The sequence below is a fragment of the Trachinotus anak genome, unplaced genomic scaffold (genome assembly GCF_046630095.1).
Source record: "Trachinotus anak isolate AG129_WGS33_773 ecotype Australia unplaced genomic scaffold, CSIRO_AGI_Tana_v1 ptg000010l, whole genome shotgun sequence".
NCBI classification, from domain to species: Eukaryota; Metazoa; Chordata; class Actinopteri; order Carangiformes; family Carangidae; genus Trachinotus; species Trachinotus anak.
Genome location: NW_027273861.1, coordinates 21,458,521 through 21,484,828, shown reverse-complemented (window position 1 = coordinate 21,484,828; position 26,308 = coordinate 21,458,521). Strand labels below are relative to the sequence as shown.

General features: G+C 40.0%; 2 protein-coding genes and 1 long non-coding RNA gene across 21 annotated transcripts in view; 2 read left to right on the top strand and 1 right to left on the bottom strand.

Moving 5' to 3' along the window:
* The window catches only part of LOC139626017 (uncharacterized), an 83,263-nt gene extending 69,724 nt beyond the window's left edge, over window positions 1–13,539 (top strand). Inside the window, exons 4-6 of the long non-coding RNA XR_011692077.1 lie at window positions 11,562–11,743; window positions 12,517–12,637; window positions 13,411–13,539. This is a non-coding gene — a long non-coding RNA (uncharacterized lncRNA). The remainder of the gene's footprint in view (window positions 1–11,561; window positions 11,744–12,516; window positions 12,638–13,410) is intronic.
* atg4c (autophagy related 4C, cysteine peptidase) lies at window positions 6,980–17,312 on the bottom strand. The gene is made up of 11 exons (XM_071486156.1): window positions 17,007–17,312; window positions 16,759–16,879; window positions 16,231–16,314; window positions 15,352–15,582; window positions 13,417–13,756; window positions 12,532–12,602; window positions 11,517–11,719; window positions 11,141–11,219; window positions 10,289–10,365; window positions 9,688–9,807; window positions 6,980–9,264 (listed from the first exon to the last, which is right to left on the bottom strand). The coding sequence occupies exons 2-11, from the start codon at window positions 16,832–16,834 to the stop codon at window positions 9,097–9,099; spliced, it is 1,449 nt and encodes a 482-aa protein (XP_071342257.1). The 5' UTR covers window positions 16,835–16,879; window positions 17,007–17,312; the 3' UTR covers window positions 6,980–9,096.
* Window positions 17,313–18,689: 1,377 nt separating this feature from the next.
* The window catches only part of dock7 (dedicator of cytokinesis 7), a 46,554-nt gene continuing 38,935 nt past the window's right edge, over window positions 18,690–26,308 (top strand). For all 19 annotated transcript variants that reach the window (XM_071486143.1, XM_071486142.1, XM_071486140.1 and 16 more), the window contains exons 1-9: window positions 18,690–18,827; window positions 21,964–22,063; window positions 23,388–23,563; window positions 24,346–24,414; window positions 24,550–24,679; window positions 24,794–25,006; window positions 25,404–25,489; window positions 25,589–25,655; window positions 26,150–26,299. In XM_071486143.1, the coding sequence (XP_071342244.1) occupies window positions 18,790–18,827; window positions 21,964–22,063; window positions 23,388–23,563; window positions 24,346–24,414; window positions 24,550–24,679; window positions 24,794–25,006; window positions 25,404–25,489; window positions 25,589–25,655; window positions 26,150–26,299 (1,029 nt within the window). In that variant the 5' untranslated portion in view covers window positions 18,690–18,789. The remainder of the gene's footprint in view (window positions 18,828–21,963; window positions 22,064–23,387; window positions 23,564–24,345; window positions 24,415–24,549; window positions 24,680–24,793; window positions 25,007–25,403; window positions 25,490–25,588; window positions 25,656–26,149; window positions 26,300–26,308) is intronic.

Genomic DNA, 26,308 nt, shown 5'->3' with positions numbered 1-26,308 from the left:
TCAGCCTTCGTCTGGGCGTCTGACGTTTTTACGTGTGGATCAGCAGGCTATGACTGACAGCTATTATGGTTAACTAAGCACAGGGATCACAGAACAGTATCAGAGGATGGGCAGAGTCTGATAATTGACCTTGTACAGCCTTTCCGTCGTTCTTTATTAAAACTTCATTTAAAGAAGAACAACCCCGGGTGGCTGCTGCTGAAGACTCTTTATCTCTCGCTCCCTCAGCAGCCATAATGGATTACATAGGAATCCATTATGCATTCCACACAAGAAAGAAGTAGGGACCAAGACCTGCTTAAAAATATATTTTTAGTACTGAAAATTAATGTGTTCACAGAAGCCACTGAATCATTTTAAATGTTCTTTTTTAGTATATTAGGTATATGTGTTGAAAAGACCTATATTTCAATGAGGCTGTGGGCCCAGCAGTGCGAGAGTAATGGGCGTGCTAATTTATTCATGATTTTAGCTGTGTCGTTAGCTGTGTTTTTTCTTTTGGTTGTTATTGTATTGTTTAATAGTGTATACTACGTGCTTTAAAATTTGTTTGGTCATGGAACACCTCTCTCATACACTCCTATATGAGTCCATTTAAATACAGAGAGAAATAATCTGCGTGCATGCTCCTTTAAACTACTGACACTTTTACACAGTTGTGAGGCTACACACACACACACACACATACACACACACACCTCACCTACTTTGTACTCCATTGCAACGACCATACCTTACAGACTATATTTAGGTCAAGGTCTGTCTAAGTTGTGCCACACAGACAGTAGTCCATGGACCAGTTTTAACCAGATATCTGCTGAACCCCTGCAGTCCAAAGTGTGAACTTATAGGACTTTTATGGAATTAAGCTAGTAAGCTTCGTTACAGGCATGGCTGGTGTAATGTCATTTCAGCATTTATTACAACCAACAACTTCAGAAAGTTGTCTGAAAGCAGATCATTGCTCTTTGGACCTTTGCATGGCAGACATTTTGCATCAAAATTGCTGCAAAAGCATAGGTGTAATTAATAACATTATTAGTGGCCACACTGTTCCAGTTCCTGGGCCTTGCTATTTTGCATGCTAGCTAGTTGTCATGGTTTACTTAAATGGAAGACAGCTATGATCAATGTTATTAGCCCCACCTGTGCTTTTCTTGCTATAAGAAAAGTCAAAATCTCTGCTCTGTAAAAGTTCTTCTCAGGGTGTTTTTGGTGTCCGATCAGTTTTAGACAGAGGAGAGTTACTTAAAATTGTATGGTGTGACACAGTTAATATTATACTGTACTTTCCTCTGTATTGGACTCTCTAGCTCTCTCCTCTACCTCAATCATCAGTACTGTCCAAATGGTTTGCAGTTGGTAAATGGCGCAAATTTACATTTACATTTATTCATTTAGCAGAGGTTTTTATCCAAAGTGACTCACAGGTGAGGCACGTCACTAAAGCTTCAGTACAGTGGGAGCCCTTGGTCTAATGACTAAGTCCTTCATCTCTTCAGTAAGTGCAAGGAGATCAGGTAAAGAAGTGCACTGAATGTGCATAGTAAGTGCTAGTTAGGCATGTTAAGGTGTTAGGTGAGGAGGTGCTCTCAGAAGAGATGAGTTTTCAAGAGATTCTTGAAGACAGAGAAGGACGCCCCTGCTCTGATAGCACTTGGTAGCTTTTTCCATCATAGGGGAACCACAGACGAGAACAGTCTGGACTGCGATTGCCTTGTGTGCTGGAATGAACACGGCAATGCCAGATGACATTCCTTGAAGGAATGCAGTGGCTGAGAAGGAGCATGATGGAGTTCAAGTAGACGTCAAGTTGAAGCCAAGCATTAGTGACTTGAATTTAATTTGGGCAGTCATGGATTTGTGTGTGAAAGTTCACTTACAAGTCAGTCGATACAAAATGTCAGTGCAAAATACTGAAATACATTTATTTCTTCACTGTTATTAATCTGTTTGACAGTAATATGGAATTCATCAGTAAGCTAACGATTCCTATATGCAACTTTTTAGCATCAACTATCAACATATAAAAACTTAGTTGTTCAATATTCTCATACTGACATTTCTGCCCCCCCCCCTCTCCTCTTTCTCCCTGTCTTACTCACATATCCTCTTTCATATGCACACTCAGCAGATTGCAGCTTTAATATTTGCCTTGGACAATGGTCCACTCATTGTCCACTCAAGAGTTTCAAAATACAGAATGATTATCAGGTGTATAATTTTTTACAATTCTAATTTCTGGGGTATTAAAAGGTTAGATTGCACCATTAGGTTGACTGTGAGCACAGGTGCTGATTAAGTTGATTCACTGAGGCAATTACAGCCAGATCCCCTTTAATTACTGTGGGTTTTATTGCAACTGTGTGATAATGGCGCACAGGGCCTGCAGGAGTTTTAGATGGAGATGAGATTGTATCACACACAGAAACAAATCTGCAGGATGGAGGAGATCTTTCACAGATACACACATAGACACTGGCACACAAACACATGCAGACACAGTATAAGAGAAAAGAGAAGAAGGCTAAAAAAAAGAAAAACTGTCTTTCTGTCACTTTTCCTCTCCATTTATCTCACTATGTCACACACTCTCATTCACAATCACACACACATACTCAGTGTCATTAAGCAGAGGTGTTGGGGAATACTAACTTGACAAAACTTACAGGCCACAGCATGGCAGAGACTGATGTAAGTTACAATCCAAGACTCAGGTAAAGCTAAGACTGGTGGAGTTTGTGTGTAGTGGATGATGCACACTCCTAAATTCATAGCATGTCTTGCCACACACATTTGCACACATAGACAGGCTGACACCCTCCTAACCTCCACCTCCCGTTCACACATACACACAACACACTTGCCACCCTGCTCAACACAGGCATGCAATAAGAAACAAGTCGACAGCTACACAGCAGGCAATATCCCCTGCCTTCAGCCTCGGTGCCTGTTTCGGATGCATCTGGTTAGTAAAAGCTGACAGAGGGCTGGCCATGCCTCAGAGGACAGCAGAATGAGGAATTTCGGCGTTCCTCCACATCACCCCTGAGATGCAGGAAACGCACACAGGAGTGCCCCCACCCCCAACACACATACACACACACACACAAACACAACCTGTGATGTGCTCCTAAGATTCCCTGTCACCAGGAATGGAAATCGAAAGCAACACACACATCCGTTATCTAAATGTTAACTCCAGTGCCCTTCTTGTTGTCACAGCCGGGCGAGGTTAGCCAACACGAGGTGAGGCGCTTTGCTTTGGGCCTCTGCCATGGTGCACGCCTCTCAGTAGGAAGAGAGGAAGAGTACGACACAAACCAGACGCATCAGAATTGAAACTTATCATCTTTTTATACGTTTTGTTACTTTGTGAAGGTAAAATAAAGCAAGGAAGGAGTTTCCACTCTGATGTATTTTGTTCCATTTAAATGTGACTATGATTATTTGATTTGTTAATAGTTTGATGCAAACAGTCAATGGGTCAGTATTATTCATTTGGTTACCAGACATTAAATCTAAATATTTGAATTTAAATTAGATGAACAAGATTTTATGAAATGTAGGAATTAATGTGTAATAAAAAAATTTAAAACATTTCCACTGACTTTGTCCCAAAGAAAAGTCATATCAATACAAATAGAGGTAGTTTACACCAACATTGCTGATGGAGAGACGTCACTTTGAGGGATTATGTCAAAATGAATTGTGATTGATTAGGTCAAGTCAGGGAATGCTCTAAAGCAGCCCCCTGCCTGCTGACAGTAAGTTATGAAGTTTCTCAGTAGCTGTTCATCTCCTTGTAGAACAGTTGCTTTTACAGTTGCTTTTCACAGTCAAAGATTTGACTCATTGTGCTTCCTATTGTCCTTTTGTTGGCTGTAGGGTCCAAAGTTCATCCACCCATTGATTCAATTTCTAACAATCTTATCTTGATCAGTTTCACAGTGGGCTGGAGCCACAAACTGTTGGTGAAAGACACTCCAGCAAATTGATGATGAGTTACATCTGGGTAATATGGTTAAAATCCATATTACAATATGAAAATATTTTTCCAAAGCTGGAGAAATGTGTGAAAAATATGTTCTCATTCTTATATGGCTTGTTTTCACTGATTTGCAATACAGTAGACAAAACTTTACATGTGATCAAAACCAAAATAAGCTATTTTGTTAGTTTTAAATCATAATCAGATTGACATCATTAATAATTTTGCAAAACAACAAAGCAATATGACCACATTACCCTTAATATTAATCAAGAAATCAATAAATTTGCCTCTGGATCACAAGATCACTCAGTTCTTGCTGTCATATTTATTCGTAAACATTAGGTCACCATCAGTGCACACATCTTTGCACTGGTGATTCCTAAAACATCAAGCACAGGTTACGTTATAAGAAAAGCAGTTTTCATTATGGCAAAAATATCTGTCTGCAGTTAGTCCTCGGGAGAAAAAAAGTTGAAGAACCTTTGACCTAGTATGTACTGTAGGTCATGTTCACATGGCAGAACACCCTTAAAGCTCCTGTCCCGTGTGGTGCTGATTAATCACAGCATTATGACATCTGTCTGGCTTCAGCCCAGAAGAGATGTGTGAGGCATGCAATGCCTCAGCACTTCTCCAGGAGCTCCAGTGAGGGGGTAGAAGGAGATGGGTGGAGACAAGTGGACAGTTGCATGGACAGACTTGAGACTCTGAATGCAGTCTGATGCAGTGCAGGCGCTATTTACGCTCTGACGGCTGCGGGATCCGGGAGCCGGATATATTTAGCCGCCTAGAGATATCACGGCGAGATGAGATTTCAAAGTGAAGTACCTGTTTGAAGATGCATGGCATTCCACAAGGGTGGGCAAGGGCTACTGGGTATAAATCTTGCACCCCTGCACCTGGTGTGAAGACAGGGAGGGAGTGTGACACCTAAGATTTAGAATGACTTACACACAAGCCGTACATGTGTAAACTACACACTCATCCATATAAATTTACACACTACTTATGAATGAAGAAGACCAGACACATCACTTTTTAACTGTTTAAGATCCACACACACACACACACACACTGTGCATATTGCATTTTCCCCTGTGTCTTTTCCTTTTTGCTAAATCTAATTCCCTCGGATGTTCTCAGTGTCATCCATCATGGTCTGAAAATGGCTGGAGGAGATCCTGAGAACCATGGGGTGAGAGGGAATAGAAACGACACTTTGTGGTGCATCACAGTCGTCTTCCTCAGCACAGCCAAATGACACAAATTTGATAATATTGTCACGGAAAAGAGAATTGTTTTGTATGTTGACATTGTGTGTACAAGACTCGGAAAGCTTCTGACACCTCACTCAGTACTGAGAATATGTGTAGCTTCCATAGTCCTGAAAGAAGGCTAATGCATTAAGAAGCACTGTCTTGCGTTGTTTATGTGATCACCATTAATTTCATAGTAAAACTACAAGATCATATTGATTTACCTGTGTTCTCTGTATTGTTCAAAACATTTTGTTTTGAAGACCTTTTGTGTTGGTGTTCTACGGTTTTGTCAAGACTGTGCTGACAAAATAACTCATAATATCTGATTACATCTTAGACTTGAAGATTTCACTTTAACAATTCAACCTAAATTACTGCAATGGCTTATCTAGGTACCAGGCTTCATCTGGCTTCTCACAGATCACAACTCTGGTTTGTAGATAATGTCCCAAAGCTCTTGTTGCCCCAGTGAAGGGTACATCACTGGACCTAATCAGAGCTTTATTCCAAATGCAGCTTTGATTGTAAGATATTGGAAGGCCTTGCCTGACCCCTTTTGCTGTTGGTCCCTCTAAAGACTGCATCCCACAGGCAATTTCCTCCTTTGGGTGAAACCAAAATAAATTCTGTCAGCTTCTCTGTGTCTTCATGTCCACCCCCCTCTCACACACTCCCCATCCATCCATCTGTGGAACAGAGGAATGACTCTCATGGACTCCCTCTTTGTAAGGAATTTGCTCGGGTGCAGATTAGATTTTCAGGAATCTGCAATGTCAATGACACTTTAGGCAGTTGTGTTAAACGGCAAGGCACGGAGTGCGTGTGTGAGAGAGTGTGAGAGATCGGCTTGCTTTGTAAAGCCGCCACTCGCTTATTGCATTTCCCCTGAGCCCGTGACTCATTAATCAAATATTCATACATGCCCTGTAAATACATGGAGAACACAGTCAACCCTCAGAGCGCTCTTTGCCCCCCAGCACAAATGCTCTTTCATGTTTCTGACAAAAATCCCCAAATGTCCCATCCCCTCCCGACACCTCCCTCCTGTCCATTCAACCCTTTCTCTTCCTTTCCATCTTCCAAAGCTGAAGAATGTCGCCGGTCCTTTGCTCCTGCATACTTGATGTTCCCGCTTTGTCCACACAGCCATTCAGCCATCCACCAGAAAAAAGCATGGAAGAACACACAGATCAGACAGGGGATCTAAATGATGCCTTTATGCGCTTTGCCATTGCTTTTCCATGGTAGAGAAGAGAACAGATGAGGGATTCTTCTTCTTCTCGATCCGTCCATCCTCACCTTTGCCCTGGCTCCCCACAGACGGGACAGTTCCCTCCTTTAAAAAGCATGGCTCATCATAATACAAGAATTTGTATTGTACAGGAAAACAGTCCAGCATAGCTCAAAGTAAGGGGGCAACAGACAGATTATCCATGGTAACAGAGCTTTGCACACAAGGATATTTTATTTTCCTCACAGAGGAACACAATTGCTGCCAGTGTCACTGGGTCACATTTTTTCCGGTCCCTGGTTAATGGGCTGTAGAGATGGTTAGCACGTACGATTAGTTTTAATCTACTACATTTGACTTGGAGAGAAAGAAACTGAATACATCTCCGCATGCTACTGAGGTTTGTATCCAGCACAGAAAATGAGGAAAACTATTTTTCTTTTATTCTACCCTTCACTTCAGATTCTTTGAGTGGACCCAAAAGAAGAAAGCCGATTGAGAAAGTCAAACATTTTTACTTTATTCAGCTTTTCCTCCCAGCAGTGTAAAAAACAAGAGATTAATTTTGCAAGTTAACTTAAAGAAACAGACATGCAGGTTTTGATGCAGGAAAGTGAATGAAAAAGATTCAACAGTCAGAATACTTCAGTGAATCAAAGTGCGTGAGTTTTGTAGCCTGACATGTATTCTAGTGTGCCTCTTCACTTCTATTTTATTAAAGTTATTCTAAGTGTTTTGTAAGAACAGCAATAGATCATTTAGTCACTCATTGCTGGAGAACTGCAATAGAACTGGAAAAAATAAATATATTAAGAAAAATGAAATGAAATGTTAGAAAATGTCTTGTATGAAAAACAATACTTCAAGCATATTTTGAAATAATTGGCCAAAATTGTTAATTGTACACAACATACAAATAATATTGATGGAACAGTTGATATAGTATTTCTCTATACTGCAGTTCCATGAATTTGAAATCAAATATTGTCCAGAAAGTTTGTCAACTCTTCTGCAGAAGTTCCCACAAATGTGTTGCACTTTTTAGTTTTCTTTGCTTTCACCTTCTGTCCAGTTCCTCCAAAACCAGGGGTTTAAGTCTGGAGACTGTGATGCTCTTCCATCATGTGAAGCCACTGTCAAGTTCTTTCTTTTCTTAATGTTTTGGTTCATTATCTTGCTGTAGGATGAACTCCTGACCAATCCGTCTGTCTTCCTTTGTTACTTACTACCTTTTTCTCAACATTATGATGGAAATACACAGCACTACATCCTGCAGTGCAGAATTGAACAAATACCACTTCAGCAGGTGTGGTAACAGTTTGTTCCAACACTGCCTTTGTACAGACAGAGGGTTTGTAAGTAATCAACAAAAGCTGGGACGCGTGTGGGAATTGTTTGCATCAACTTTCAAGGCTTCATTTACTGCCAGAGACGCTGTGAGTTAACTAATTACATGATCCCTGAAAAAGGCGCAATTTAACAATTTTTATAAAAACTAGAAAAATGGGGGTGTTGGCTAGTAGTGTATATGCAGTACATACTATTACACCCAAAGCATTCTATTGTAAAGGGTAATTAATAACAGATAGTGCTTCGTGAGGTGTATCACAAAACACCTTTATCTCCTTGACAAACTCTCCTGATACCACTGGTCACTTTCACTGCGATGCACAACTCAAAAAACACTAAGATAAGCAAACAATCATGTCATCACACAACACCATCATATATTATTGCTAAGAGAAAGGAATGAGCTCTAGCATGAATCAAAAGAAATGTGGGGAAAAGTATAAATAGTTCTGCTCAGAGCATGTGCTTGTGTTGTTGAGGTGTTTCAGAGGGATAAAGAATTCCTCTTGATTGATGAAATGTTTTTAGGAGAGATGTTTGTGAAAGTTACTTAGCTCTGTCTATCTTCAGAGAGCCCTTGTCCTATAATAATTAAGGCTTTTAGGGTTAGGGTTAGGGTTAGGCCACTGCTAACCACACAGAAACTCTGTCTAAATACTACAGGTCTAGTCCTTTAAAGCTCTTAAAGTATCCCGATACTTTTAGTCATATCTACTACTGCTCTATAACACTGTTAGCCATGAATTCACAAAGCACGTCATCGTTGAAGTGCTGAACTGGATCTTGTGATCATTATAATCAAATCCCTTTGAGACTTAAACACGATGTAAGGTGCAAAACAGTCCTTCACCAAATCTCACAAAATCTGGCAAGTTGATAAAGTTGCTATCAACATCTTAAGTCCATTGAAATACAAATAATCTTAGAAAATTAAGTGTTGCCCTAAATATTGTAGAAGGATGTCTAAAAAGGTCTAAAAAGGTAATTAAATTCAGCACAGCACCAAAAATGTCCCAAGGCTTCCTGACAAATTATTCAGTGCGTTAACATTGCTAGGCAACAAATACAAGTCCAACCAATTAACAGCAGTTTTGTCTAAAATTGCTAAGCAACAAAGTTTCTGGGATGTGTAGACTGAATTACTTCGGTTTAAAAAATTTCAAAAACCTTCAGTGTCACAACAGTGTCAGACACGAGTCTCTGGATAGTTTGAATATTTAAAAAGAGTTAGTTCCCTGACAGTAGTCTTTTGAACAGTGCTGTCAAAGCAGCACAAAGTCCCCAGCAGTGGTCACCGTCCTCCTTGGGTCACGGATGAAGGGCCATTCTCTCTTCTCCGGGGTCAGGCCGGCGGACAGGTCGTAATCTCTGCCGTGACCTTGCACGAAAGTGAACGCTGGGTATTTCTCCTTCGCTGACGGCTGCAGAACCTGGAACGACAATAGACTTGTGTTTCAGAGGAGCGATGGGGTTCCACCATACCGTACATTTCACAGCAGTTTATGTTGAATTTCAACACTTAACATAACAAGACAAATTCTTTCTCAGGTTGCAGAAATGGAGTCCTCTAAACAGAGGCATGATTAGTTTAAGGCAGGAGGACTGGTTTACAACATCTACCCAATCTGCTGACTGGTAGGTAAGCAAGCAAGAAGTGAGTCAGATTAATGGCTAAATGGTGCCACCTACTGGTCAACTTCTATTATACTGACACAAACATTTGCCAGCACACAAAACAGAATGAATACAGTAGTATTAAAATGATGATGATACTATTTGTGAAATGACTAATACAACTGTGGCATATGTGGAGTGATATTTAAGGCATCCTGCGTTTAGGCAGCATTCCTCACCTTAGACAGTTCTTGGCTGATTCTCTCATAGTCTTGGATACTCCTAGAGTAGAAACCTATGGTGCAGCTTGGGTCCATCTTGCTGAAAGGCATCTTCTTTGGCGAGGGGCAATGAAATGACTAGACAAAAAAGGGACAAAATACATCTGAAAATAATCATCAAGCTGAAGGGGCAGGTAACTGCAGGGCATACATAGACTCTATGGCAGCGTCAACACAAAATAAGCTGTATTATGCATCATTTGATGAATGAAATCTTATTTATCTGCTCTCACAGCATCCATAAATTTACAACTTTGGTGTGTGTCACATTGTATACCACGGCATGCAAAAGCATAAAACAAAGTTGCCATACAGTGCTCCGTGCTGATTTTTATGTATTGGTCCTGAAATATTCAGGCTCACAAAGCCTGATCCTGTATTTGCCGTATTTCTCTTAAGTGGCAGCTTCACACATCTGAGCAGCAAATAAATCAGCAGATAGAGACTCTGTAATTGGGCCGAGGGCTGCTTTAAGATTCATACCCTTAAGTACTAACAGAAACTATTAAATTCACATTACTGGGACCCCAGTCAGCTCGTCTGTGTAATTTCACATTACCTGGAGAGGGAAATCGCTGGTGCTGACATCCACAAAAGACTGACAGTAATGAGGGTCCATGTAAATCAAGCTGTCATCTGCAAGGACAAAACAAAAGACAAGTTATTCAAAAACATCAGATTATTACAAAAACGCGCTTCTCTCCAATTTCTATGCAGAGTAGCTCAAAGTCACCCGCTCGGTCTACTGTTAGGCTTGTGTGTGTCAAATATGCCTCCCAGAAGGTTGCTGCTTTTTAATATCCACCAGGGTGGATTAAATTCTGCATAATCAGATGCATTTGTACAAGCACATTTTTTACACCCACCAAAAAGAGGTTGTCATTTAATTTTTGTGTGGGGGAATTACTTTTACAAACACGCAATTATATTCGACCATTTGCATATGATAAATGCAGCGCTGAGCTGAGCCTTGGCAGGGAGAATGTATTGCTTGTCATTTAGACATCATCCACCACTGTATTTCAAATTGGTAAAATGTAAATGCGTAAATATTGACTGCCAAGATGTACAACTGAAGGTTCCTCCTGGCTCCTGAAGGTGATGAAGAGTGGCTCACTTTGGGGCCAGATGAAATTTAATGCATGCCTCCTATGGAAATCAATTACAGCTTACAACTTGGGAGGTTTACTTGTGATAAATGGGTGAGGCTTTGATGGGTCAGAGAGAATAAAGTAAGCCCTGCTTCACTCGCTTCCATCTCCACTCCTCTCCGTTTTCCTCATGCAAACAGGAATACATTAACTTACTTTGTCTCTTCACATAAGAAGGGTATATTATGCAAAATAATTTGCTATTCACACCAACCCCTCTCTGTGTGTCTTTCTCTTTTTTCCATTAAGCTAACACTAACCTTGAAATCCTACAAAGTAGCAGGCTTGTTTTGGCTTCCCTCCGATGATACCTATGCAGTACTCCAGACTCAGTATGCTCTGAATGAACAGAAGACAGAGAAACAAACATACTGACTGAAAGCCTAAATATTGTCATTTTGTTTCCTACATACTGTATTTCAGTGACTGTAAAACAGACATTTAAACTCAACATTCATCACAATAACAATTTCCTATTTATAGTATAATTATTGTTTACCCCTGTGAATCCACTAACCAGGTCTGTTCTTAAACATGTGAGTGTGTATGTAAAACCCTGTTGTCAAAAATAAAACTGAAACTTATTCCACTAAAACAGAAATCTTAGAATTATCCTAACACATTCGTATGCCTCACCTTTGCAAAGTCAAAATACTCAGGGTTTGTCTTCTCCCCTCCCAGCCTCACAGGGATGAGGATGATGACGGCCCGGCTGTCTGTCAGGGTGGAGGCCGACGCTGGTTGGTTGTTCTGTGGCGGAGGAGGGGCATCTGATCTCTCAGCAGAGGCCTGCCCTACTGTTGGTGCCCTGTGGCTATCAATGACATCAGCACTGTACACTATGGAGGATCAATAACACAAAGGTCAGAAGGAGGTCATTTTGTCTGTGTCTGTGTCTGCCATGTCAGTCTGTCAGCCATTCTGTCTGTTCATCAGACTCAGAGTCAGTCAGTACTGATTTTTTGTAGCATTACCACTTTTTTTTACTTTCATTTTTTAAATATGGGCATCATGATTTCATGATTATGTTTTTGTCTAAGCAAAAAAGTTCTTCTTTCTCATAACTGTCTACAAAATTGTATAAATATATGCAAATAATATCCACATGCTGGAAAGAGGCCAAGGTAATGTTTTCATTTTGCTTGTTTTTTCTGGCAAACCCAGAAATTCAATTTACATTCATATAAAATGGAGAAAATCACCAAAATAAAATGATTAGTAATAAATGGCTCATAATTGATTATCAACATTTCTGATAATTAATTTTCTGTTGATTGACATTTAATTAATCAAGGAATAATTTTAGTACTAAATTCCATTATGCACATTATATATGTATGGTGCACAAGTTAAAGTCCCGTTTCTTCACTAATATCAAACTTGTAATACACCAAGACACTTGCTCTCACTCCAGCTATCTTCTGCTCTGGCCATTGACAAGACAAACATGAATCAAAACACAGGTCAGTGAGGTTGGAAGAGGTTGGAGTGGGTGGTCATAGATTTGGAACAGACACTGTTAAACTCATGTCACCACTCTTTGCAGCTCCACAGTCTCCCAGCAACAGCAGAGAGTGAGTAGTGGAAAAGAATGGTCAGTAGTGTTGTGTCCAGCATCCTGTTTTATCATCAACAGGCTCATCTTTCATACCTGTGCAGTCCTGGGAGACATAGGCAGTTATACCCGCCAGGCCAGGGTCCATCGCCTCCTCGACAGCTTTCCTAAGAGAGAGGGAGAAAGAAGTGAGGAAGACAGAGTAAGAGAGACAGTGAGGAAGGGAAGTTTAAATCTGGAGCTTAAGCTACTTAAAGATCAGGGCTTCATATATATATTATTGTAAACTGATATTACTGATGTAAAAAAATTGTTAAATGGTGTCTGATTACTGCATTTACTCAAAGATATTTTACCACAGTATGTTTGAAATTAAAATTTATGAGCATCATTGCAAATAATCACCAAGTCATGGATGCACACATTACTGAGTGGCAGCTAGCTCAGCTGCATTATATTTATTCATCTGCCTGCTGTTGACATTGTTTATATATTTTTGGTCATTTATTATACTGCAAACACATATAATATAATAATATATGTGAAATATCACAAGGCTGTGTAGTGGGTGTAATAATTCCACAACAGACATGTCACATAGCACAGTTCAAAGAGGAACAATGAAAATCCTGTAGTCATGCAACTTAACTTAGCTACTTCATATCAATGCCCCAGAATTTTGGAAAATAAACAGCAATAGTGCTGAAATGATTAACTGATTAGTTTATCAACAGCAAATTAATTTTGTTCAATTTAAGTAATTTATTATGTAAGCATACTACAGTTTACATTTTGTATACATGCTAAATTACAGTTTGACTGAGTGACCAATAACCCAAATCTGTAGATTAATCAATAATAAAAATTAATCAAACAACACTAAATCATTGTGATTAAACACAGAAGTGGGGTGGATGTGAGTCACGTGCAAGATTTCAACAGGTGTGACTACGCTCAGACTTCAACACTTTTTAGACCTACCTGAGGATGTGCGCCACCACAGCAGGTCCATACCAGTCGCCTGCCTGTTTCCCCATTGTGAGGCCTAGACGGACCAACCTGTGGAGCCCCAGCTGAGCCGAGGGATCGTCCCCAAACCAGGACACCAATGTGCGGTGGTACATCTCTTTCAAATGGGCATCTGCCTCCTCTGCAGATCCTGGGGCCTGAGCTTGAGGCATGGGTGGTAATCCAGGATCAGAGGGCCTTTGGGAACCTTGCAGAGAAGCCTCCAGAGAGGCAACCAGACGTTTGGCTGCAGTGGTAGTCCACGTCTCTGTGTCTAAAGCTTGGAGTGTCAGTGCTTCTGACCAGGTCCAATCTGTGGAAGAAAAAAATCATATGTAAAACATCAGCTATAATCATCATTAGAGACCAAAAAGTAACATTTTTAAAACCCCTAATCGGGTAACAATGTTATCAAGCCTATGATTGTATTTCTTAAACCACTGATGGTACATGGAAAGATCAATATCCTAATCTTTCTGTTGACACAATTTTTAATATGACTATTCCACATGTTTCTTGGCAAAATCGTGAACCATTTATGCTGGTTGCTGAAGGCGTCAAGCAAGAAATCACTAACACAACTATTTCTTATCACTTTGAGAGAAATAATATTAATCCCCATTTAACAATTGCTCAAATTTTTAGAGGAAATTGCTGCCACCTTCCCAAAAACACTTAGGATAAAACTCCATACTTCTACTGTGACATGACAACCCAGAAAATAATTAAATTATACATAAAATCAAACTCTTACTTGTAGTGCAAGAGGAATGGAAAATAACGAAAGACCAGGTATCTACGAGGCTCTCTGAACCTGGTCATTCAACACATACAAGTTCCATTGAGAGCACTTCCATAAAGAACAAGAAGTCTTTCAGAACTTGTAAAATTAAAGGTATCTGCCTTTAACAGACAGAACTGTGTGTTCTTCTGTGACAGGATATGTGTTTCTGTTCAATTCCAGGTTTGAGTGTCCCAGTATTTCACTTTAACAGCGCCTTAGCCTTACAAACAGGGTGGGAGCCAGAGGCGGAGAGAATGGGAGTTGCCTAGGCTATAAAATGGGCCAGAGTAGAGTCTAAGTCATTAACAAAATGACCTTGATCCAAAGTGATTCAAAGTGAAATTGATCAATAAATATCCTTAAGTGGCAATTAGTCACTTTATAGAGAAATATTTCATCATTGACATATTTTAGATTTGACAGAAGAACAAGTTTTAAATATTGTTTTCTAAATGACTGCATTAAACTGGCACTGTCATCTCATTATGTAGAGCCATAAAGTCTAGGACACTTCAGAGACAATAGATCTCACAAAGATATGAGGAATTCACTCATTTTGAATGGCTCACATCTACTAAATTAAATTTTCTGTTTTAGGTTGAGAATGAGAAAACTCTCAAAACTGGCTATAAGTCCTGCTTCCTGCTTAGAAAAAAGAAACTGAATTAAGGTGGAATGAAGAAACTTAATATAAGGTACAGTCTCTGTATTATTGACTGAAGACTTTTGCTGATGATTATAATTGTCTGTCTCCACATTCATATACAGTAATTCCAAAGATGAAGACCTGGGAGCTGCAGGGTACAAGCAGTGTCCAAATAGCTGTCGTTCTTAGTCAAAGGCACTACAACAGATTCAAGATACTAATGTCCTTTTTCAAAACCAAAATTTTCCATTTATTCTAAGGATTAAAATCACAGACCTTTCAGCCAAAAAGGTCTGTGTGTCTACGTATTCCTTCTGTAGAGGGATTATATTTTGTATTCTCTCCTATCCCATTGATCATATTATCACCCCTCAGATTGATCTTTAGGGGTCTCAACCCCCACTACTTTTGACTGTCACATGCTCCATCTGTGATGTTGAACTGAGAAGAATCACAATGTGGTAGCAATTTCACTCACCTCTGCCCAAGAAGTGCAGAGTAAGTGCCTGAGCAAGCATCATCTGTCCAGCTCTCAGCATGCATCCCCAGCCACAGTCGGAGGTCAGGGTGGAGCCGGGCAAGGGAGGGAACTCCTCCCTGTAGGTCAGCCACACTCGAGACGCAAAATCCTTCCGGAAAGCCTCAACATCCCCCATGACGAAATCCTCCTCAGAGGCTTCATTGCTGGCTTCTGTGAGCCTGTCGTCATCTGAGGCAAACAAGTGACTGGGATCAACTCAGGACCTGCAGTTAACTTTTCTCATCTTGTGTCCTGTGGAGATGACACATCTACTGGTTCGAGTTAATCATGCATTTTTTTAATTTTAAGATTAAACATACACCCCTCTTTTACTTTTACGTTAGATATTTTTGAAAGATCCTCCTAACAGTGTGCAACGTGCTTGTCTGACAGGAACTGCTGAGACAATGATTTCCTAGTTAATGGTCTGACACAAGTTAATACTGAAACTAAACCAGTCGGTCAACATCATTTTGGTCCCTGCCATTAAATATAATCAACAGAATAAAGTGCTTGTAAATGTTTTACTTCCTTAATCAGATACCACATGGCTGTTGTGGTTATTATTCTGAGGTTAAAAGGAGAATAAATGTAGAGAAGCATTTCAATTCAGACTCGTAAAGTAAGCGGACCTGAATGGTAGAAATTCACCAACAGACAGATATAGTGTTACAGATCTGTGAAACTTGAAACAGTGCTTCTTAGTGGCACCTTACAGGGTGAAACTGTTGCATATTTAAGCATGTGAACATCATTACAGGACACGCATTGTGTATGTAAGTATATATTTTAACTGCAATTGCGAGCAGTTATTTTACATGTGTATGTGCACCGTACCTTCAGCCTTAAAATGGTAACATTTTCCCAGAAGGAGCACTGGGGAATTTCTACTGAATGAGGTCTTTGATTTCAGAGCCCAACCTAAGACACACAATAAAAAGACAATCACAGTATTCAGTTTTTCTCCACTTCCTGATACATTAAGTGTAGCTTGTAGCCATTATGTTTATTAGGTAAACAGAAACAGCACTTTAGTATCAGTGAGCTGAAAGAAAACACACAAACTAGTGTGGACAGTATGACAAAGAACTATTTTAAGGTCTGACTCAACAGCAGTAGGTTCTTGTCTCATTGAATTCTGGTGCATGTTTTTATTTGTGCCGTCTCCTGTGTCCATAGTACATGTTATTGTTGATATCTGCACATTTCAGTTGTACAAATTCCAATTTGCTCAAGCTACAACTTCAAATTCAGCACTGCACTGATGCATGTAAAAGCATTAGAAACAAAGTGGACACGGGGATTTAAGCTTGGATGGCAGAGCTGTGTATGTGTGCGTGTACTGGCCTCAAGCAAGTTACTTACTGTACTTCACATTGTGCCAAACTGACAAAAACTTTGTCTTCAGTTTTTCCACCTCGTCGGTCCCTTTATTCTCCATTTGAACCAGCAAGGCATGGAACCCATTCCCACACAGCACACAAACCTTGGTACACAGTGGACACACACCCAAACGTACACATGCACACAGAGTTGAGTGTAACAGTATCACTTCACAGTAAAAAAAAAAAAAAACTACATGAAATCACAACTTGCGATGATAACGCCGTTACCTTTGAGCTTCTTCGACCCAGCTGTTTTTCCACTCGCAGACGCTTTGCAGCTCCGGACAAAGGTTCAAACGTCACATTGTGTTATTCAGATAATCTAACACACACTCTGTCGCCGGGGACTGGCTCTGTAGCTTAGCACTGACCCGCGATTGCCAATGTTTACACTTTGAGGAAGTAGAAGTGTCAAGTCAGCTGATCTCGCGTTGTTTCCGCCGGTACCAAGGCTCTCCGAGAGCTCGATTTAAAACTCAACGTAGCCCGAGCGGGCGGCGTTTAGACGGTTTCCCCCTCTATCAACGCTGTCTTAAATCAATATTCCGCTTGCTTGGGTTATTTCTTGTAGCAAAACAAGCGCTCTTTGTCGTACAAAGGAAGGGCGATGACCATAAGATAAGATAAGATAAGATAAGATAGCCTTTATTAGTCCCACAGTGGGGAAATTATGTTAATTTTGTAAAGCAAGATACAAAACTCTGCCACCTTCATCGCATCACTTCAAATTAATTTTCCCCATTAGATTGCTTCTGTTACAATGATGTGTTGACGGTCATCTAAAAAATAAGTTCCTCTGCTTTTTGTTTTTTTTGTTTTTTTTATGTATGACATGACAACATGGCTACACCAAAGATCATAAACAACATTTACCAGTGTAGGAATTTTCAGTTATGTTTAATAGATGTACTAATTTTTTTTTTTTTTTAATTTCCAGTTGTTACTGCAATTGGACTATTTTCCTTAGCTTTTTAATGCTACTTTATATTTACCATTTCATCGGTTGATATTTGCAATAATTAAAAAAAAAAAAAAGCCATACCATAGGCCTATATTTACTTTTGTACAAAGGCTTCTCTTAAAAAGTTAGCTCCTGACAACTGTGACATCAATTAGATGCCATTTTAAAATCAAGCTTTAACAAACATCTTTCTTTCTTTTTTTTTTTTTTAATTAAAGAAAGGAACATTAATGCACATGATTTTGCACTATAAACTACGTTATCTCTTGTTGGGTTTGTTAAAGTAATTACTGTACAAAGGAAATCTGATATAGGCAACATTTATATTACAGAATACAAAACACGGAGCGTAAGATTTCTAGAGGAAAGCAGTTAGACGTGAGGAAAAAAAAAGATTAACAAGTAAATGTTTGTACCACTAGCAATAAAAATGTTTAATCGAGAGCGATTAGACAATTAATCGATTATCTGATCGACAGGAAATTAATTCTGCAACCATGTAGAAAATCAAAAAGTTGTTTTAGTCATTTTTCTTGGTAATTTAAATAATTGTTGCTACTTTTTCTGCTACTAATTTGAGAATGGGGAAAAACTGGTTAAATTCAGGAAGAATCTTTTAAAAAAAACTTTGTTAATGTACGTCTTCCACGAAAAAAAGAAAGGTTGAAAATAAAAGTCATGGAATTGCTGTCTTGTGATGAATGTCTAGGGTGTCCAGATTTCAAGGTGAAATAAAAAGAACGCGTATTCCAGCAGTTCCACATTTTTTCAGTACCAATGTAAAGGTGAATGACATGAAGGGTGAATATGATGTAAAATCTTTAAGTTGTCCAGTCGTTGGTGTGTAGCTTTATTCCTCGTAGTACAGTGCGCAGGGGCTTTTCATTGGGTGTGTTCTGTTGCACATCATCACGGTCATTACGGTAATGATTCCATTCTCCCGTTTGCCCGTTTTCCCTGTGGCCGTAGTGAGTGAGTGGAAACCGGAGCCTGCCTGCTTCCTGCGTGCCTGCCTGGGAATTTCGTTAAAGCACATCAGCGGCCGCTGCCATGGCTGAACGCCGCGCCTTCGCCCAAAAAATCAGCAGGTAAAGACTTGAGACCCCGAAACGAGCTCGTAAAAGACACACCGAGCTCTTGGTCGCTTTTATATATAGGTCGCCCTCGGACCACCGCTGAGGGAACCCTGTGAAGGAGGCCCAGCCGCCAGCACAGCCTGGCTGCTCCAAGCTAGCCGCTTGTTAGCAATAACGGCGAAGATGCTCAGACCCACCCAGACAGACAGCGACACTCAATGCCAACAAAGGGCCGAGATGTAATACCGTTTTGACGAATTTATCCTGGCAAGAGAGGAGTTAGGTTTTTGATAACCATCCGCATCCAAAGGCACAAACTCCAAATTGCAAACCGTTAATTTTTGACAGCTAGTTAGCTATCTTGACTACAGTAGCTAACGGTGGGCAGCTAGGAACTGCTGGCACTGGTAGACTGAACTTTGTTGAGGTATATTTTCAGCAAGATCCCATTTAAAGGAGTGACCAGACATCTGTTAGACAGGTCTGGAAACAAAAGCCTCCCTCAGCAGCTATCAAACAGCGATATTATAATCTTCCCCGCCCCTTAGACAGATTAAAGTAATCTCTTTAACAAAGGGCTTTGTGCTAGCTGTCAAATACCATCACCCCAGTCAGTAGACAGACAGACAGACAGACAGACAGAGAGAGAGAGAGAGAGATGGGTAGATGGTGGATAGATAAATAGATGCAGTGCAATGCTCAGGTAGAGATGAACTGTTGTCTCAGGAAGCTATCAACATAAACATGTCATTGTCCCTGGTGATGACTTGATTCACAGTCAGCCAAGTCATTCTAGTATTAAGCAAAAACAGTTACATTTGCCATCATGTTGGTTCAGTTTTTCTCTCAACCAGCATCGGATGAAAATGAGATGGATGGAATAAGATTTTAGGCCCTTTTGGAGAGATTATCAAGAAGATCTGAGGTTTTTGGAAGGAGAAATGCCTGATGTCCCTTGATTTCATTTTCCATTTGTAAAAATATGTAGATTATTCCAAAAGGTGATGCACATTTACTTACTACTGATTTTCCTCTTTCATTTCATTTTAATATTGTTAATCTACTTGAGCCCAGTTTCTTTATCTACAGGTTAAAATTCAGCAAGGTGATTAGGAGTCAGGTTGGATTTTGAAGTTGTTGCTGCTGTGTACCTGCAGACTTCAATTTCTTTGTTGACCTTAAGACTGGAGGAGCATGCATTTTTATTATAGTGTGAATACAGCTCCAATTAATCTCGACCACATCCAACTATTGGAATGTCATATTGATTTATGCGCACTGAACATACACTCTTCACGGCAGGTTATTCAGACAGGATGATTCACAGATACCTAATTGGAGTCAACTAACAAACCTACAGATGACACAATAATGCCACCTTTTACGACAATATCACACACTATGGCCTCAAAATTTAATGTAGCGATAAGGCAGTAAGATTGCATTTTTTCTCACAGACTCTTAGGTCAATGAACACAGTTTACCTTGCTGATATTGTTTATTCAGCAGTGAACAAAACATCTTTATTCTACCTGTTGGCATGCCTTTTATAATGAAAGTGGCTTATGTCACATGCTGAGGATATTTTAGTGACTAAAATTACAAACAGTTTCACCCCGAGGTTTAAATCACATGTCTCAGTTGAACGGTTTCTTATGTCATTATCTTCAATTGCCACCAGTTTATAGTTTGTTTCTGGGACTTAACATAACATCTGGAAATGATAGCCATAAGCGCTGTTTATTTAATGTTAGTCCTCTGTGTAGTGACCAGTGCTAAGTAAAGGTCTGGTTAGAGGCATTGGGGAGGACTGTGGAATGTGTTTGTCAGTTCAGTGCTTCTGCCTTTCTCCAGTGGTGACAGCACTGCACTGCAGAGGCCACCGGATCTTCAGTGTATTTATGATTGAGCAGAGATGAACTCAGCACTCTAGTGGCAGTGGAGAAACCAGACCCAGGTTTGACGTTTGCAATGATCTCACTGACTGGATCACACCTAATCCTTGCTCTGGCTGTGATAATTGCCAGTAGATTAAAGTAACCCCCAAACTAGTTATTGTGACGTTGCTTTCAGGATGGAGCGCAGACACAGTCAAGAAAATTGGACAGCTTATTGGTTATGAAGAAAAGTGTAACCAAAACAACATTGTTAATAATAACTGTGGATCCTCATAGACTCTGTGTTACTTGTGCAACATAACCTTGAATCTTCTGTGACTAACCTTTATCCTTGGTTCAAATTTGTTATTTGTTTGTAATTCTTTGGGCTACTTGCTGCGTTGTTGTTTTGTTCAAGGCAAAAGTCTCTGAGTGGTATTGGTGGTTGCTGTGATTTAAAGGACCTGTGTATGTGTGTGGCTATAGCAGCAGTCGAACACCAAGAGCTTTGTGCTGACCACTCGGGTACAGAGGTTTTTATTTGTTTCTTTTCTCTCTGTCTGGGTGTAATATATGATCGTGTCCAAAGCGACACTTGAAGACTACGAGCAGAGACACAAATAGAGAGCCATAAAAGGACAAGAAGTGTAATTCTTGATGTTGGTTAGCCTTGTCCTTCACAGCTTAAGGCATTTAAGTACCAATGTGCAAAAGAGTATTTGTAATATTTAGATTTATTTTAGTTCAACATGTAACTGTTAAATCACCCCTGGGCTTTAGGCTTGAATTAAAATACAATGTAAAATTAAATTCCAATTTATACTCTGCTAGATTACAACAAGGGTTTAGACGAATAATGTATATTGCAATATGGTGTTTAAAACTGGCACCCATATCTCAAATAGCTCTTTTCTCATACTGATAATGATGCATTTTCTTACTTTTACTCTAAGAGATCTGAACTGGTCTGCATTCAGGTTGTGTCATACATGACTACCTTGCAGTATTAATCATGGTCAGAGACAGATGTCTTTCAGCAATTCATTGCAGAATCACCAGTATTCTGATCCCATTACTATCGTAGGCAAAATATTGTGATGTTATTGTGTACCACTTGAGTACAGAGGTTTGTACAGTGTTGTTTATTCCCCTGAGATTTGCACTCCTAATTACAGATATGCTGTCTGCTTATTGGATCATCACAAAGACTTTCGGAATTGACTGTATTAACCCTCTCTTCCTCCCTTCTCCTGTCTCTCATCTATTGGCAGGACTGTGGCAGCAGAGGTCAGGAAGCAGATAGCTGGCCAGTATGGCGGCTCCCCACAGCTATTCAAAAACCTCAACGTTGGTACCACAACAAGCAACACAGTGAGTAGCCAATCACGGATATTTGAATCAACTTACTAGTTTTATAGCAGCTGAAACTGCATTGTCTGAAACCTTTTTGAAATGCCAAACATAGTATTCCGGTTTCTCTATTCTTAACATTTGTGATACTGTTAATTGTTTCCACTCGCTCAAAGAAAATGTAGGTGTCTGCTACGTTGAGGAAAAAACTTGAACACATGAACTGATAAAATTGTCTTCTCACATGCTGTCATGTCTCTTGGTATAAAGAAATTGAAGGCTGTGCTATTTGGAAAACAAGAATGTGCTGTGCTCCTTTTCCTGCTGTTGCTAAATCTGTTTTATTCTATTTTTTAAACTTAAACATTTTGCAGATTTCTATGGTTTAAGGTGTAGATTAAATGTTAGATGTGTATCATCAACATACATTCATTAATTACTTCGTTTTTTTTTGTCATCTGTAGCTTTGACCACAGTTCATAATTTTCAGTCAAGTTTGTGGTTATTTTAATGTCTGCAAAACTGTTGTTTATATCATGTTAAATACCATGAGGAATAGCCATTGATTGGCCTGTCCATCCCATCCAGTCTCTGCTACAGTGTGTCTAGGGTCACCAGTGTTTGCGCTCAGACAGTGTGTTTATTAAAGGGGTAGTGCCAATTGACCCTCAGCAGCCCTGATCCCAAACACCAGCAAATACTCCCACTCTCATCCTTAATTAGGCCGCAGTTGGCTTTTAATTAAATTGTGAAAGGTATTTGTGTTCAAATTCCTCAAGAGGGGGAGAGAGAGAGACAAACACACACACTCACAGACACACACACAGACTTAAACTGAACCAGATGAAACAAAGATTCCCCCTGGGTTCATAATTTTAGAAGCAGACTAAGACCAATGAAACCATTAGTCTATACTTGAAGTAGCACACTTGCTAATCTGGTTACTTGTATCAGCATTAGGGCATTTTAAAGCATTTGTCCAAATCACAGATGTGTCTCTCTTAGAATTGATTTCCCCATTAGAGTTAAAGATGATCCAGAAGCTAGAACTGCTCTCTCAACAGAAATAACTGAAATGACCTCATATTTTTGACCTGTTGGTGCTATACTTGGTATAGATTCATTGAATGACTAATAGCCCATAACTCCACTTCTTTCCTCCGAGGTTGTATGGGAGAATCAATCCCTTAAAGCCTTTTTCTAAAGACTAGAGACTTATACATTACCAAGACATTTATGTACAGTGAAAAATAAGTTGAGCTGCAGATAGGAGAAGGGAACAGTTGACCATGTCTTCACAGCTTATTAACTTCTGCCATTCCTCTGATCTCTCCCTCTCCCTCAGGTTCCCCTCACAGAGGCGGTGGAGCCGGTGGATTTTGAGGAGTACCTCATCACTCACCCTCCCATTGTTGAGTCAGGTCCCCTGAGGGATCTGATTGAGTTTCCCCCAGATGATATTGAGGTCATCTACACACCCAGGGAATGTCGCACAGTGGTACAAGCTGTCCCTGAAGAGGGGTAAGAGTGCCGGATGGTTGACAGAAGTTGTAGTAGCAAGTGTGGAGTTAAAGTACAGTATTATGAGTGGTAATAGTAGTAGTATGAGTATTGTTCAGGATTGAGAGAAACTAGAAAGTGTTTATAAAGCCAATGACTGGACAATAAAAGGGTTCAAAATAGATCTATGACTATATTCAGTCCACTAATTCTTTTTTTTTTTTTAAGATATTTTTTGGGCATTTTGCCTTTATTGGATAGGACAGTAGAGAGTGACAGGAAAGGGGCAGAGAGAGGGGGAATGACATGCAGGAAAGAGTCGGGCCGGTCAGGAGTCGAACCGGCTAATTGCCTGCTAAGAGCATCTGCACTCACGTGGTACGAGCCCTAACCACTTGGCTATCGGGTCGCCCCATTTTTGCCATAACATTTTTACAGAAATTTTAACCAACATGAAATGCAGCCTTTTACATTCAATGTAACTATATAATATAACTGTATAACAGTAAATATAGGAATTGCTGCTTTGACAGAAAACCAACAAAATCAGGGAAAGAAATGGCAGACATTTTTTGTTTGCCAAGTAGCACTGATAAGTCACTGCACTGTTTTATGAGAAAACGCAGAGACATATTTAGTTCTTTTTGAAGTAATCTTTAGCTGTCTTCACTGTGTGAAGTACACCTTCAGAAAGATGATATGACATGAGCCTGTTTTATATCCACCTGGACTAATGCCTTTAAAGTCAGTATCTTGCTATTAGAATAAACCTTGTTTGACTGATTGAGTGTGTCTGGCTGCAGGGACACTGATCCTCATGTCAGAGACTGTGTCAGATCCTACACAGAAGACTGGGCCATTGTCAACAGAAAGTAAGGCTTCACAGTGTCATAATATTCTTTTTTTCTCTTAAAATGTGGGATTAATCTGTAAAATATGACTATGTAGACAACTGATAATATTGTTCAATTACTCGCTGTGTTGTAAATGACTGCTTGCTCCTTCAGGTATCACAAGCTTGGTACGGGCTTTAACCCCAACACTCTGGACAAGCAGAAGGAGCGTCAGAAAGGCCTGCCCAAACAAGTGTTTGAGGCTGATGAGATGCCAGACAGCAGCAGCTACCAGGATGACCAGGTACGGAATCATTCAGTGGCAGAACATTTTCTGATTAAAGAACTTCCAAAAATATTGCTTGTATGACTTGGTGTATCCAAGATAGGCATTTCTATATGTGTTGGTTTTCCATAGGATGACCTGAAGCGGCGGTCGATGTCTATAGATGACACCCCACGCGGCAGCTGGGCCTGCAGCATCTTTGACTTGAAGAACTCCCTCCCTGATGCCCTCCTCCCTCACCTGCTTGATCGTGCTCCCAATGAGGAGATTGACAGGCACAATGAAGACCAGCGTAAGGCCAACCGCCACCGCGAACTCTTCGCTCTGCACCCTGCCCTCGATGAGGTAAAGTGTACCCCTCCATTTGTGTAGAAAACTTTCTGATGGTCAATATTAGGTTTACAATGTAATTTGGCAATATTTAATAAAATGCTTGAGGGTTGGGGCGGCCCGGTAGTCGAGTGGTTAGGTCGCGTACCATGTTGAGCGCAAGATGCTTTCCTGTCAGTCTCCACTAAGCTATAATAAAGGCATAAAAAGCCCAAGAAAATAATTAAAATGTTTGAGGGTTGGCTTTAATCTTTACATTTAGAAACAGTCCTAGGATCTCAGTAATTTTCTTTGTAATTAATACATTTGCAAGAATTTAGTCTTCTCATCACAGCATGGACATATACAAATTCGTCGTTTGGATAATTTTTCACGTTTTTTTTTGTATGTGACCTTCTGTGTGAATGAATAGGAGGAGCCAATTGAGCGCCACTGTGTGCCTGAAGTACCTAAAGAACACTTCGGCCAGAGACTACTCGTCAAGTGCTTGTCCTTGAAGTAAGTGGTGGACAGCCTTTTTAAAAAAAGAAAGCCTTTTAGCTCTTTTATTTAACTGCTGCTTTCTGCTGACCCACTCCTTTTTCTCTCCCCTTGAAGGTTCGAGATCGAAATTGAACCCATATTTGCTAGTTTGGCCTTATACGATGTCAAGGAAAAGAAAAAGGTAAGCTGTTATGCTTTCCTCAGTGCCTCCCCAGCCCTGAGTTGTTGGGTCACTTCTGCAAACCATTAAAATTGTTGGGAGGCCAAAACGAATTTGATGAGTGGACTATAAAATTTTATGTTGTGGCCCTGTTATGCTTGTGGGAATGCAGTTAAATCATACACTGGAACTACGTATCTATCTGAGGAAGTTCATCTTCCTCTTTCTGCTCCCGTCTAGCTGACAGACACTAGAGGGTAGCACTTGCCTTGATAAGTCTCTCATATATTTTGCTCTGCACAGGAGCCCTATTATTTCACAAGGTGGTCATTTGTTACTGAAATGTTATCATGTTTGTCAGCCACTATAAGCAAGAAATCACGTAGCAGTAATACAGCCATTCATTCAAGAATTGTGATTGATACTAATGGTTGTCATGTTGTGTTTACTGTATTTATAATTTAACATTCATATTATGAACGTGTCATAATTACGTTTTTGTATGTGTCCCACAGATATCAGAGAACTTTTTCTTTGACCTGAACTCAGAGCAGACGAAGGCCATGCTGCGTCCACACATTCAGACAGCAGCCATCTCTACGCTGGCACGCTCGGCTATATTTTCCATTACTTACCCCTCCCAGGACGTCTTCCTGGTCATCAAGGTTAGACTA

What these genes read in the sequence shown, in the direction of transcription:
- atg4c (XM_071486156.1), bottom strand. Translation starts at nt 16,834, where the DNA reads ATGGAGAATAAAGGGACCGACGAGGTGGAAAAACTGAAGACAAAGTTT. An exon ending in AGTATTTTGACTTTGCAAAG is followed by an intron (nt 11,220 to 11,516) that starts GTGAGGCATACG and finishes CTGTTCATTCAG; the next exon opens with AGCATACTGAGTCTGGAGTA. An exon ending in CTACTTTGTAGGATTTCAAG is followed by an intron (nt 10,366 to 11,140) that starts GTTAGTGTTAGC and finishes TTGTCCTTGCAG; the next exon opens with ATGACAGCTTGATTTACATG.